At 42.7% G+C, this 15,456-nt stretch overlaps 1 protein-coding gene across 1 annotated transcript; it reads left to right on the forward strand.

Annotated features, from left to right (window-relative positions):
- The first annotated feature begins 6,471 nt into the window (after positions 1 to 6,471).
- On the forward strand, positions 6,472 to 13,437 carry LOC127762892 (serine carboxypeptidase 24). Its single transcript, XM_052287423.1, has 9 exons — positions 6,472 to 7,175; positions 10,803 to 10,910; positions 10,992 to 11,087; positions 11,199 to 11,291; positions 11,391 to 11,476; positions 11,802 to 12,226; positions 12,326 to 12,421; positions 12,523 to 12,628; positions 12,734 to 13,437. Exons 1-9 carry the CDS (start codon positions 6,914 to 6,916, stop codon positions 12,875 to 12,877), a joined length of 1,416 nt encoding a protein of 471 aa, XP_052143383.1. The 5' UTR covers positions 6,472 to 6,913; the 3' UTR covers positions 12,878 to 13,437.
- The last annotated feature ends 2,019 nt before the right edge of the window (positions 13,438 to 15,456 follow it).

Genomic DNA, 15,456 nt, shown 5'->3' on the forward strand with positions numbered 1-15,456 from the left:
CTTAATTTGCCGCCGAGTCTGAAATTCATCCCTGAACCGAAATACCATATATAACATGTCCTTCAATTCCTAAAACCGATGTGAAATTATCCTAAGGCGGTTTGAATGGCTGGTTTGATATGGTCGTCGCGTTTCAGGTAAGTGAAGAATTGTGAGATGTAAATAGGCCCAACAACATACAAACCAGGTCTATTAATTTGAAGTTACTATTGGAGTTGTTTAGGTTTGTACTGGTTCAATGTTGTCATGTTGATGTAGAGTTCATTGTTGGAACTTACTATGTTACACCGGGAGATCCAAGTGATCGAGTTTAGTCTCCCAACGTTAAATACTACAGAGAGAGTGGCACTTAATTATCGTCTGATAATTTAGTGGTATTTGCCACATTGGCAGTGACACGAACCAACCAGATCTCTCTCTCTCTCTGCACTGTGAATGTGTGATGATGACTACATCTATCTATCTATTCAGCAAGTTGGTCCCAAATAGTGGCGGATCTTAAAAAATGATTCCTTAGTGTCATAACGTGTCTATCGGTATCATAGTATGCTAATTATAATTAAACTATAGTGTTATAATATATAAATAAACAGTTTAATCATAGATTTTATCGAAAGTCATCGGTGCCGTCTAACACCGATGCTAACACTGTATATCCGCCCCTCCCAATAATGCAGAAATGAAACAACGTGCAAACAGGTTTGAGAACTTTGAACGTGCGCGGTATCAGCAGCTGCCGGGACCAATCGCAGCGGGCGGGCCATCATTGCTGGCGAGCCTAGCTATAGCCAAGCCGCGCGTGCGTACGCGCACTGCTGCTCTCTCCATCCCGGCCATCGTACCTACATGTTTCACGAACAATTCCATACCATATGCACATCCACATCACACGTCAGGATCATGCATGCCCACATGTACCCAGCTTGCAAATAATGCAAGCCCCCCTGCAACGTACTTACGGTGCAACCAGCTGTGTGACCGTGCCATGCATTAAAAAAAAGAAGAAGAGATTTGGAGGGAGAAATGTCCCTCCAAACATTTTTTGAAAAGAAATTATAAGGGATTGGACATCGAACTTTGATATCTCATGCTACTGAGCATCTCTGACCGTGTCATGCATGGCTCAAGTGTGATATGCGCCACGTAAACTCTCCCTGCTTCACAAGTCTTTTGCTCGTCTCAATTATTAGAGTTAGATTAGATTTGTATAGTTTAGATATCTATTGTATACAAATCTAATCTAACTCTAATATCAATCAAGCAATCGCCATACATGTCAATGCCACCAGGAGCTATGTATGCATAAGTTGCCGATCGACTTGCACTATGGAGATCATTCTTTGACGCCTCTGATATATGCCTTTTCTTATTAAAAAAAACATAGTACAAACACAAACACTCACAAACACGTCCGCAGGAATATGAGCACACGTGTTAGTCTATAACTTGAAACTAGATGATCCGATTCCACCACAAGAAATCAAACTAGTTGACCTATATACTCACAAATGCCGTTCTAATCAACAATAACCAGCCTCATTGGTCATTCCAGTTGTGATGTGTTGTGACAGTTCACCGGTTGATCGATCAATCGATCGATCGGTTTAATTGCCAGGTTGCAATAGCAGGGGGAAAAGCCTATTTTTCAGGGCCTGGCACAGCATGCGTCCATGTGGATTTGTCCCTCTGTTCTGTGCCGATCGAGTGAGATGAATGCGAGCTAGGATGCATGTGTTTGTGGGCACACGGCGTCCTGTGCTGTGCATCCGTCCATCTCAAAAATGGGTTGCAACTTCCAGGCTTTCTACGGCAATAACACCAAGCCTACTTACTTTCAGACTAGCCTTCTTCATTTCTCTGAAGAAGCTAAATATATGTGATCTCAAGAGCTAGCCTCCATGGAGATAGCGCTGGTATTGATTGCTAGTAAAAAGCCCGATCCTAGATATCCTTTCTTCTTGTTATGATGCTACTATGTTATCATGGAACTAGAGACCTCAGGAGTGATGCAGGTTTTGCAGCTTGGGTGTTCTTCAGATGTGTCATGTGTTTGTTTGATCACACTCGATTGCAAAAATCACTTTCAAGCTTTCAGCTTCAGATCAGAATAGAACAGTCTCTAGTGGCTAGTGCTGTTTACTCTACAGAATTGTACACTGTTTCAGTGTTTTCACTGCTACATGGGCCCCATCAACCAGCACAAATCTCCCGGGGCCCCTTGTTAGTGATAAGATCAACAAGCAGATGGTTCTCTCTGTGCACACAATGCATGCACAGATATTGAATTTGATGGTCCATGCATGCATATGTCGGTGAGAAGTGAACTACTACTGAAATTCTTGCATTGATTTTTTTCAGAAGAAAACAGAGCAATGAATTGGCATTGAATTCCCGTGCCAAACATTGCCATATCGACGGATCAAATCTGCAATTCTAGTACTATACTCCTACACTACTCCTACTACTAGAAATGGAAGCCTCTTCATCACTGACCTTGGCCCTGTACAAGCAAAAAGCCTCAAAGCTTCAGCTATCCAAAAAGTTCAGAGATAACCTACCTGCAGGTCCCTACTCCTTTCCTCAACTCATCGCAGGTCGCCTTCACTTCACTAGTCAGTAGTAGTACTCGATCGCCATCAATTCCATGCAACAGCTCGCATTGGAGTGCTAGCTACTTCGAAGCATTCGACACCTAATATCGCCTTAGCACAAAGCTTCTCGTTTTATGTACTAGCTAGGGTTCTACTATACCTGAGATGCTGGCTTGCTTGTCTTAATTTGTGTATGAGCCTACTGGAAGTGCTAATCCAACTTGAGCTTTGTACTAATGTACTACTCTTTGGTAGCTTAGCTTGGCACTAAGCAAATTGCACAATGCGTCCAAGAACGCAGGTATCCAAGAACGAATCAGCCAAATGGTCAAGACAACAAGGCCATGGAGAAAAATTAATGTCACTGTTTTGCTGTTCTTTCTCTCTCTGAATTCTACAGAAAAACAGTGAGGCAGTAGGCACACATACATACTACAGTGCAATGGCATTGTTCATCAGGGAACAAAACAAACATAGGCAATTCTTGGCACAGTGTGAGTGACTGAGCAAGCAGGATCTACCTAGGGGTGGTGGTCAGTTAACTACAGCCGTGTAGTACAGTTCAATGTAAATAAAAGTGTGCAGTGTGGCATCTTGGTTTTTGGAAGGGGAGACCCCTCTCTTTCTAGGCGCCCTTAATCAATCAAACACAATACTCCTACCAGTACACCATCTGACAAAGCTCAGCTCTAATCAGAGCAGTAGGTGAGTGAGTAGTTCCATGCAAGAAACTGTTAGTCCGTTAATGACAGTGCAAATGCATGCATAGATCCAATTATCAAGCTTTTCTCAGGAGGAATCATCACCACATTAGTACTCTGCTGTAAGAGACAAGACGGGCGGCAGAAGCAGCATCATTCTTATCTGCTGCTTCTCTCAAGGAGACAGAGTATACGAGGGAGTTGATCACGAGTACAGGTAAAATTATGGGTACAGTTTGGGCCCTCATCGCGGCAGCCAGCCTGCAGAGATTTCTTTAATTTAACCGGGTCAAATTGTCAAAAACATCATCAGATCGATTTGAGCTGTGACGCAAAATATATCAGTTGTTTTCAGCCATCGTGGCGCGATTATTAATTTGCCCATCCATCTGCATGCATGCTCCCTGTAGCTTGTCAAGTGAAGAATTTGTGTGCAGAGTCTGTCTCTGACTAGGTAAGGTCTCATTCAGAATTCAGAATAATGCAGTGATACAATTTTATTTCTTTATAGAAATCTAGATATGTAGAGTTAGAAAAAAAAAGAAATTACCCACTATTCCCTCCGTCCAAAATATAAGTAGTACTTAAGATTTATCGTAAAATATATAATAACTTATCCACTAGTAGTAATATTTTTTTCTCAGACTAATCATAATCTTATCTCATTTAATTTCTCTACTTATATAACTTTTTATCCAATCATAATGTTTCTTCATTTAGGCTCCGTTTGTTTCCACTTAAAAAAGTGGATTAAGTTTTGAATATTCGTGGCACGCTTTTTAAACTACTAAACGGTGTGTTTCGTGTGAAAACTTTCTATATGAAAGCTGTTCTAAAATATTAGATTAATTCATTTTTCAAGTTTACAATAATTAAAACTCAATTAATCACATGTTATTATCATTTAATTTTGTGTGAAATACTTAATCTTTATCTTCAGGAGATTCAAACACCACTTTAATACATGTGTTCAAGGTTTGTAAAGCCAACCAAAACTGATCAGACTCCGTGAAAAAGCGAGATACTCCCTCCGTATCAAAATATAAAGTAGTTTGGATAGATGTAGTATATTTTAGTACTATTATAAATCCCTTATGTTTTAGAATGGAGGGGGCAGTATTTAATTAGGACCAAGGTAACTAGGCTAATGACACTGTTTTTACCTGGGAATGAATGGAGACAAATTAAGGATTTAATTTGCGGCAACAGAATAGGAAGATTCGAGTTGATCAGTCTGGTTGTCATTGACTCATTGCCATCCGGTTACGCTATCTTGCATGTGAACCTAAGCTATATATAGCTGCTTGTTGATGTCCAGGCAGTGTCCAGCTGCAAGGACGACGAACAAAAGCTAGCTAGGTTGTTTGAGCGCGACGATAGCTGAGACGGGATGGCATGCATGCGATCAATTGGTTCTTGCTCATTGCGACCTCCACGTATATGGGTTTCATCAGATCATCACACCGCTAGATGGGGAAGTATTTTCTACACTATTATATAGGTGTATGCATGTAATTTAAATAGTTACATAAAATTTTTATAAAATTTAATAAGATAGACTGCGATAATATATATAAGACACTATACAAACATTTACAAACATGCAACTTTAAATTTGATATACACATGAAGAAAAAAATTAAAAATAACAAATTTTATCTGCGATGTACGATACTATCCACTATTTGATTTTACTATTATTGTTTTTCTAGTTGTAGATAAAAATAATCTTACATGCTTGTGTATAGACTTTGAGTCACATGTAAATGATGGGTGCCATGATATCTAGGTGTAGAAAATTCTTGTCCACTGCTAGATGACGACATGATTTAATTGCATGATGAGAGAAAAAAGAATGCTCCGATCCATGTATGTATAGCCAGTTGTTACAGGTATCTTATGGCTTAGCTAGCTGAATCTTGACTCCATTTCTTGCTCATTACCAAGGCGATCGATCTAGCTCATCTCATCCTGCAGCATTTTCTAGCTTAGAAAGATTTGCCTTTGTCAACGTCGTTGCTTGCGATCTTGTTTTGACTAGATTTACGTGCGTCTGTTGTCCCCATGCCAATCACCTACTTAGCTACAGTAGTTTTTGTTTGTTATCTTGCACATATCTGGTGAATACCTAAACTTTTTTATAGCCTTTGATATTCCCAAATATTTTTTAACAGTACTAGCTAGACACTCCTATAACCTGTGGGGCGAAATGATTCTTTTGGCTGTAACCCATTTAGGCAAAATGGTCTTTTTTGGCCACTTGACGAAACAACAAGCAAAGGTGGTGTATGTGGGGCAGCCGTTTTCAGAACCACTAAGGCATGGCTAGAAAGAAATGCTACTGCATCTTGTTAATCTTGACACATGTAGTATCAACTTACCCCATGAGTCAAAAAGAACATTTTAGAGCTTACGTGACCTTTTGCCTCACAATATATAGTTTATAGAGTTCTTTTCCCTTTTCTTGCCCCCTAAAGGCTACATTTTTATCCCGCTATATTTAATGAAAATGCACGGTCTCATACTGTTTTCCCTTAAAAAACCATTTTACAAACAAGTTGCATAACTTCTTATTTATTTTCTTTGAAAAATTTATAACTTATGCTGCAATCCATTTTTCCCTTTTAGAGCAAAGATCATTATATTAATAATGACCCAGCTTTTGGTAAAAAGCCCAAGAAACATCCATGTGTTATATCCACCCAAAATACTATCGATTTAACACAACCTATCTAATTTCAGATTCATAATATTTGATAGTGTTAAATTGACACTATATTGTTATATTATAATACAGAGTATATTAATTAATAACCGTTACCATAATTTTTGTGAAGTACTTGGTGTTTTACACGTTTTTTTAAAAATTTTAAAGTAGACCTTTTGAAAAAATATTTTTAAATCTGAATCTTTTGGCCATGCTAGCCTGGTTGACCAAATAATTCTATCACGCCAGATGTAGCTGGCGTTGTCAAATAACTCTGTCACGACACGCGCCCTACCAAGCCACCATGGTTGGCGTGGCCAAAAGGTTCCGTTTTTTAAAAGATTTATTTTTAAAATTTAAAAAACAAAAGGTCTAAAAAATAAAAAAAAAATCCACATCATACGATGGCGTGAGGAAGAGAGTGAATTTAATAAGTGATGAAGAGGATCTCAATCCGATGAGGAGAGGAGAGGTTAGCACAGTGCAGTGGCTGCTGCACTGGGCACTGCCGCATGCCGTAGAGCTTGAGCTACTTTGCATTTATGGCCTTGGTCATCTCTCCACCCCGAGCCCGCAGCCACTGCATGCCCTCCTCCTCTTCCTCCTCTCCTCCCCCATCCAGACCTCCAAGCCCAGCAGTAGCAGTAGCAGCTGCTGTATTAATGGCGCCGTAGGCAGCTCACTGCAGCATCCATCGCCCCAGGCAATGGTGGTGGTAGTTTGCTCTCTTCTCCCTCCTCGGCTCAGCCCGAGCTGCATGCCAGCTTAAATGCTTCCCCAGAGCGAGCTCATCTCGATCTCGCCCGATCCAACGCCGCATAGCTAGCTAGCTAGCTACCTCGTCGCTGCGTTGTGTTTGTGCTGCTGCATTGCGACATTCCGATCGGAGCTTAGCTTAGCTTTCGTCGTCGCGAATGGCGACGCGAGGGCGGATTGTAGCGGCGGTGGCGAGCGTTGTGGTGGCGTGGCTGGCGGTCGCCGTCGGCGTGAACGGCGGAGGGTGCGAGGCGGAGCGGGACCGGGTGGAGGCGCTGCCGGGGCAGCCACCGGTGGCGTTCGCGCAGTACACCGGGTACGTGGCGGTGAGCGAGGCGAGCGGGCGGGCGCTCTTCTACTGGCTCACCGAGGCCGCCGCCGCCGCCGCCACCAAGCCCCTCGTCCTCTGGCTCAACGGCGGTAAGTTAAGTATACTGTTCTACACTGCACATTTCTGAATTCTCTTCGACCTCTTTCTGCATGAATAAATTTCACAACGTCCTTAAATTGATTCGATCCATGTACGAGTAGTTGTATTTAGTATAGTACATTTTGCATTCGTGTTCGTTAATTTTGCACACGCTGGCAATAATGGGGTTCTTGATTGGTCCTAACTACTGTGCTCAATTAAGTCCAAAGGTACAGAAGTAGATGGATCGGTGGTCGTGTACTCGTGTTTGACCAAATCGAGAACACAACACATCCATTCCTGGAGTCTTTTCATGAGCATTTAGCTATCTAAGCACTAGCTTTTCTGGAGTTTAAAAGGATCGAGAGCTACAAGCAACTTTCCAGAGCTTTTGACACGCACTCCTAGGTTCAAACTTCTTGTCATCACACGCCTCTCTAACGGAAAGCCACATTCTCTTTTTCTGAGTTCCTCTCAAAGCTTCGCTCCAAACCAAAATGCAAGTTACTGTACATACATTTGTGTTCTTTCTTCCTGCTAGCTTAGCTAGTAGCTCTGATAGATGATCTTGTTGTCTTTGTAAAGGACATTGTGCGTGTGTGTGTGTGTGTTCGATCATCTAATGGACACACGAGTGTTTTGATCGAGCAATTGGTAGTGTTACTACAGCTAGCTGTTTTGAAGGCAGAGCACAGCGATGGCACAGTGATAGTAAATGCAGAGAATACAGGAGAGTAAATGTGTGTGTGCAAAAGACATGACCAATGCCTGGCTGAACAAACATTAGCATCACGAGGAAGTAGAGAGTAAATGCAGGGGAGACCGCGGGCAGCCGGCGCCGTGCAGGCGGCAGCAGCAGCCGTGCACTGGTCCGGGCAACACGACATGCAACCTCTAAACCCTTTGCGTTTTTCCTTGTCACATTGTGTAAGGCACTGTTTAGATCCCGTATCAAAATTTTTCACCTTATCACATTTAGCGTTCGAACACCTGCACACGAAGTATTAAATATAGGCAAAAAAAAATAATTAATTGTATAATCGCGACTAATTTGTGAGACGAATCTTTTAAGCCTAATTGATCAATGATTAGATAATATGGTGCTACAGTAAACATTTGCTAATAACAAATTAATTAGGCTTAATAAAATCGTCTCGCGGTTTACTGACGGATTCTATAATTTGTTTTGTTATTAGACTACGTTTAATATTTTAAATGTGTGTCCGTATATGCGATGTGACACGGCAAAAAATTTTACCCTGAATTTAAACACAGCATAAATGGAAGTACATGTATTTATGTGTGAGACTTGAGTGTGTGTATGTGAGAGAGAGAGAGCCAGACAAGAACAATGCTTCGAAACTCATGCATGGTTCTTTTCTCCATAGGTAAGGATAAACAAGCCCTCGCTAGTACTCCTACATAGGGGCAATTAAGCATAAGTAAACACACTGACTGAAACTCTGAACCTGTATACTTGCCCAAAACTGTCGAGTCTTATGCCGGATCATTTGCAGTTTATTCCTGGTAAGTGTGGTTATGAGCTTGATCTGTGGGATATTATCATCAGCCAGCCACTAGTTGACTACAACTGTGTGAGAGAGGCATATGTTGTCATGTGTGTTTGTTCCTTGTTCAAGCTGACGAATTGTAATCCTGGCTTTTGGACTTTTGACATTTATTCCTTGGCCACCAAATCTCTTCTCTTGTCCTGCACGGTGTACTGTTTTTTTCCCTTTTACACTGAGCTGTGTAGTTCTGGTCATTCTTTAATCTTTACAGCCAGCCATGTTGCCATGGCATGATTATTCAGTGTAAGGAGTCTAAGGAGATACTAGAAAACTGTTCAGCTTAGGCCCTTCTAATCACTTCATTGCTAACCACTAATCCAGCCTTGCTTAGCCTGCATTAATCCACTCTAATTCAAAAATCGATTCCAAGCTTTACAGCATAGGAGTACTCCTGTTATCTCTCTCCATCTCTCATTCCTAGGAGGAAAGAACAGTCTCTGAACATCTGCAATCAGCGCTAGCTGCAGCTGCACACACACACACCTGAGACTGTGAACCTGTGAATCGAGCAGCGTACAGCGGCAAGGCGACAGCTCTCAGCCTCTCACACCTCGCCCCGCGCCGCGATGATGCAGAGCTCATCTGCTGCTGATTCAGAATTCTTCTGAAGGCCGGCCGGCCGGCCGCGAGCAGCTGCTGCAGCTGCAGCTGGAATGGCGCGCTCTGATGAATGATCCCGTCGTCCTTGGAGATCGGCGCAATCTTTAGCCACATCCCACATCATCTCATGTGAAGTACTAGTAGTAAATCTGTAGCCAAGCCAAACACGGGTTGTGTTTAGTTCAGCACAAAGTTTGGATTTTGGTTGAAATTGTAGATGACGTGACTAAAAAGTTATGTGTATAACAGGTTGATGTGATAGAAAAGGATTGAAGTTTAGACGCAAACTTTAGATCTAAACACAGCCACTGTAATAAAATCTGTAGCCAAGCACTGTAAAATGTGTAGCCAAGCCAAGCCAAGAAGGGGCCAAGAAATGATGAAGCCTCTGTCTGCACTGTAGTACTCTGCACTCTGCGGATCCATACTACCACACCATGTTTGCTAGTGAATGAGTGGCACAAAAGCTGCAGCACCAATTTAAGGCTACTATACTAGTTTTTTTTCCGAACGCGTAAAAGGATTGTACGTCAGTATATTAGAAGAAAAGAATTATAGTTACACAATGCAATTAGTCAGACCGATTTATACCAAGAGAAAGGAGAAAAAACAAAATAAAAAGCTGAACCTAAGAAAAACTACAAAGGCTACTACTAGTCATCTTTGATTTTGTTATTTTCTCCCTGTTTGCAACTCGCTCGGCCTTATTATGATCAATTATTATTATTCCATTTGCTCCTCATCTCTCTGGTCATCATCACACACATGCAGAGACCACTGCTTCCTTCCCTCTGGATAAAGCCACAAGGTACAAACCAAACAGTAACCTTTTACCCCACAACAACTCACATTTGCTGCAGCGTGGCTGAATGGCCGATGACCTCTGCATTGTCGATTTGTCATTGCGAGATCGAAACAACCACAGCTGCTTGAATTGCTTGTGCAGTTGTGCTTGCGTGCAGAATTGCAGATGCCTTTTCTTGCCTTTGGACTTCATTCTTGTACATAAACAAAGGATTTGGAGTAGAGAAGATAAAATAAAAGTTCAGATGAGAGAGAGAGAGAGAGAGATGCAGGGGCAGTGGGTTCCTCTGGCACCATGGCTTGTTCTCTTTGACTAGTTATTCATTGGGAATGGGGTTCTGGAGTTGCAGAGCACGCCTCTGCGAGAAGGATGGACCTCTTGATTGGATTCTCAGATCTATCTCCTCTTTTTCCTTAGGACTTGCTTGTTTTGGGAGATTTGGAGCTTCTCAAGTATATCCATGCTCATTGGAGCTGCATGTCATGTAAATAGCAACTGTAACATGAAGATAGCAGTAGTGCTTACTGTTTTACTACTAGTATCTCTCTGATAGTCTGATGTTCTAATCACTTTGGATTGGATTGCTAATTATCTTTTAAAGTTACTGTAGCTGTAGAAACATCCTTATTTAACTCTAGTAATATTTGCTGATAATTTCCCAGGTCCTGGATGCTCATCGATTGCGTATGGAGCATCTGAAGAGATTGGCCCATTTAGGATTAAGACAAACGGGACAGGGCTCTATCTGAACAAGTACTCATGGAACAGAGGTACTAAGACTAAGCTCAGAAACTCATCATGCCTAATGATGCAATGCCTGTCACTGACTGATGAACACTTTGTTACTGCAGAGGCAAACCTCCTGTTCCTGGAATCACCTGCCGGAGTTGGCTTTTCATACTCCAACACCACCTCTGATCTCAAGACATCTGGTGATGAGAGGACAGGTATGTAATCTGAAATTTACTGACCAAATCTGTCTTAACACTGCATCATAAAATGGCAAACTGCTGAATGTTCCCTTGATGTTCTTCTGAATGTGATGTGATGTGATGCAGCTCAAGATGCGTTGCAGTTCTTGATCAGTTGGATGTCCCGCTTCCCACAGTATCGGCACCGGGATTTCTACATTGCTGGAGAAAGCTATGCTGGTAATGTGTAAACTGGCGATGTTTGCATCACCATCTCTGAAACTATTATCTCTGCATCATCTGACTACTGTCCATCAACAAAATTTGCACAAATTCTAGGACATTACGTTCCCCAGTTGGCAAGGAAGATCGTTGAGTTCAACAAGGCCTCACCATATCCTTTCATCAACCTCAAGGGGATCCTTGTGAGTATTATTAAACTAAAGTAGACAGTCCTTTAAATCAAGCACGAACAAATTCTCAACTGAAAACTGTAACCATAGATTGCACCTCTGGCAAGAGTTTCAGACTAAAAACAACCATGCGATGATCCTTGTAAGTACCATCAAACACAAGCAGACCCTGAACTCAAAACTGAACCCATATGTTCTATGATCTCTCACACAGAGTTTCAGGCTGAAAATAACCAAGTGAACTCAAACAAAACCAATCCATATGTTCTAGTATATCAGAACACGAGTTTCAGACTGAAATTAACCGTGTGAGTGATGGTGATCCTGATTTTACCAGGTGGGCAATGGGGTGACTGACAACTACTACGACAACATCGGCACGGTGACCTACTGGTGGACGCACGCCATGATCTCGGACACCACCTACAAGGCCATCATGTCGTCGTGCAACTTCACCAGCGCCAACGTCTCCAGGCTCTGCAACCGCGCCATGAGCTACGCCATGAACCACGAGTTCGGCGACATCGACCAGTACAGCATCTACACGCCGTCCTGCGCCGCCGCCGCCGCCGCCAACGCCACCGGCCGCCGCCGCGGCAAGGCCGCCGTGCTGAGGTTCAAGGACACCTTCCTACGGCGCCGGTCGTTCGGCTACGACCCCTGCACGGAGACATACGCCGAGAAGTACTACAACCGGCCGGATGTTCAGAAGGCCATGCATGCCAACATCACTGGGATTCCTTACAGATGGACAGCCTGCAGGTTGATGCATCAGCTGACATTTTTTTTCTTGACATTTCTTGGCATCACTGAGCTTGGAATTGGGAGAGTTTAACAATGCATCTGGGTTGGATTTGACAGTGATGTGCTCATCAAGACGTGGCGAGATTCAGAGTTCTCCATGCTGCCGACTTACAAGTTGCTGATGAAGGCCGGGCTGAGGATATGGGTGTTCAGGTGAGCTGGAGGACCTGGAATTGGTGAATTTATCCTTTTGGTTCAGCATGGAACTAGTTCTTCAGAGATCATGAGCTATTTGTCACTTGATGAAAATGCAGTGGCGACACGGATTCGGTCGTTCCGGTTACTGCGACGAGGTTTGCGCTTAGCCATCTTGGACTGAAGACGAAGATCCGCTGGTACCCTTGGTACTCAGCTGGACAGGTAGTGAACAATCTCCATTGCTGTTTGTCAGATGCAGTTTAAGCAGAAATCTTGTCACTTTAAAGTCTGTAACTTCATCTGCAAATGGTGCATCTGTGTGTGCAGGTTGGAGGATGGTCTGAGGTGTATGAAGGGCTCACATTTGCGTCAGTGAGAGGTGCTGGGCATGAGGTGCCACTGTTTCAGCCAAGGAGAGCATTCAGGATGTTTCAGTCGTTCTTGGCAGGGGAGCCATTGCCAAAATCCTGATGGTTTCCTGCCAACAACTGATGTCTAGCTACAAAGTCTAGAAATCTGTAAAAGATGCTTGGTAGAGGTGCAGTGTAGTTGATAGGTGAGGAGTGTGATTGATTGGTGTTGGGAAAAGGATAATAAGAGAATAAGGATGGTTGTGCCATGGAAACCATGGGCATTGCAACAAGGAGCTAATAAACTTGAAGCCTTCCGCTCTGTTTACCACTAAGGTTCCATTTGGATTGGAGGAATTTCGCTGGAATTTTAGAGGAACTGAACTATTTCCTGTGAAAATCCTATAAAATTCCTGTGCTCCGAAGGAACCCTGAGCAATTATCTCATCGAAAAAGAATATATCATGTACGCAATTCAACGCAAAAGGGAGCCATGAAGTAATTTGCTGAATATAGCCATGTATAGTGTCACCAGTAACGGAAGTACCTTTATTTATCATGAAAATAAGTTCCCTGACATACAGGGGTAACATGCAAAAACAGGGCAGCTAATCTCTGGATTCAATTTGCATCTCAATTCACAAACCGGATATTCTATCACTTCGATAACATGCAAAAACAGGGCAGCTAATCTCTTGGATCCAATTTGCATCTCAAGTCTCAAACCGGATATTCTATCACTTCTTCTATAAAAGTAAATGTAATACCTTTAGATGACTAGAGAAAATTCAGACATTAAAACCCTCAGCTCGGAGGCACCGCTTGTGAGCTTCGATCCACTTGGTGCACGCAGATTCCCCATGCTCGACGATGCACTCGTCTCTCAGCCTCTTCGTATCAGGGCACGCACAGCATATCTTCTTCTTTGGCTTTGAATCAGTAGCAGGAGCTGGAGCAGCCGACCCCCCTTCGCTCACAGTTGGGCAAGCAGGTGACTGCGCAGGAATTGGGTGTTCTGTGCTACCCATCTTAGCAGCAGGTTTTCACTCAGTATCTGCACAATGAAATGAGGAGGCAAAAGGGCAAAGGGAACATATCAAATAATCAATCTCTCTATGAATCAACTGATAGTCTTGTAAATCTATTACTCCCCCGGTCCAAAAATATAGCTACCTATCTTTATTTTTCTTTTCGGAATAAGAAAATATAGCTATCTATCTGAACCAAACACTGCGGTAAGAAACATTTCAAAGCTATGAAACAGAAGATCAAGGAAAGCCTAAACATCCCAAGAGTAAAATTTCAGCACTAATTAATGCCTGCTATGCTACTGATGTGCAGAACAATCTGAGCACTAGTTGTAGAGCTAGTAAGAGATGTGCTTCTCTCGGCACATGTGTTTTTATTTAAAAAAGATCAGTTTGTCCTTATTTTACACTCCACTTTTAGATGCTCTGCATTTTTTTTTTAAAAAAAAGGATGTTCCGGAACAGTATTGCTGAACTCAAGTACTAATAAGATTGCACTATGACATGCGTAGTAATAATCAACAAAAGGTCTAATTTTGCTGTTTGCTTAAGATAAATAGCACAATCAAACCACATATCTGTGGGGGAAAAAATCCATTATTTTCATGAAAACTAATAGCAAGAAAATTCTTAATCCCTTCATCATAGATAGTCCATAATGCTACTACATTTACGGATTTAACATTACAAGCACCTTCACTGAATCCTAAAGGTAACAAAATCTTCGCATCTGCACAGGTAACCGAAACAACCACCGGAATCATCACAGTTAGGCATGGTTGGATCCTAATCGGCCACCGAATGGTCTTACCGCATAGAGATCAAAACCCCCATCCCGGCGGCGCGATCCACGGCGCGACTAGGAGGAGGGGAAAGGAGGAGGCGCGACGCGAGCGTAAACCGAGCCGCGCCGCTTCCACCGAAGAGAGAGAGTGAGAGAGAGAGAGAGAGAGGAGGGAGGGAGAGGGAAGCACTTGCCTGGACGGAATCGGAGCGGGGGGGGGGGGGGGGGGGAGGAAGTCCGGCGACGGCGAGCGCTGCGCCGCCGCGTTTGCTTTGCTGCGCCTTCGTTGGCTGTAAAACCGCGGCGAGTTTTTGTTTGCGGCGCGACCGCCGTGCGCGTGTCCTCCGCTTCTAATGGCCGGCCTCCTCCTCCTCTTCTTCTTGCAGCTCAAGAAAGGAAGGAAAGATTCCGGCCCGGCCCAACTAATTTTCCGCCGACGAATACTAGTATATTGGGCTCCATACAAATGAGGCCGCGTGAAAAAGAGAAAAAAAAAGGTACTCCCTCCAATTTTTCTATACTAGTATTTTCAAGATATTTTTCTTTGGGTCATATCCAAGATTCATAGTACTAATCTTTTAAGACGTCTTTCTTTCGATCCTATCCAGTATTACGTTATTATATTTTAGGAGATAGGACTTTGACATTGCATGGGAGTCAAAGTTTATCTTACCCTAACCATATACTTCCCCCTTCTAAAATGTAATCATGTCTAGATATTCTTCAGAAAATAAAAAAAAAATAGTGAAATCCTCTAGCCTCATCGTTTCGCTTAAGCTTATGCTTATCAGCCAAATTTTGAATTTTCAACCATAAATTTGGAGCTGGTTTTGAGGTTTTTTCATCGAAGTTTAGTTTTCAGCCTTTGCTTCTAGATTGCTAAGAATA

The sequence above is a fragment of the Oryza glaberrima genome, chromosome 2 (assembly GCF_000147395.1).
Source record: "Oryza glaberrima chromosome 2, OglaRS2, whole genome shotgun sequence".
In the NCBI taxonomy this organism is placed as follows: Eukaryota; Viridiplantae; Streptophyta; class Magnoliopsida; order Poales; family Poaceae; genus Oryza; species Oryza glaberrima.

Bases quoted from the DNA above. Each gene is read 5' to 3' on its own strand.
- LOC127762892 (XM_052287423.1), top strand. From the start codon at position 6,914: ATGGCGACGCGAGGGCGGATTGTAGCGGCGGTGGCGAGCGTTGTGGTG. The intron at 7,176-10,802 runs GTAAGTTAAGTA...ATAATTTCCCAG, and splicing joins CGTCCTCTGGCTCAACGGCG to GTCCTGGATGCTCATCGATT. The intron at 11,477-11,801 runs GTGAGTATTATT...TGATTTTACCAG, and splicing joins TCAACCTCAAGGGGATCCTT to GTGGGCAATGGGGTGACTGA.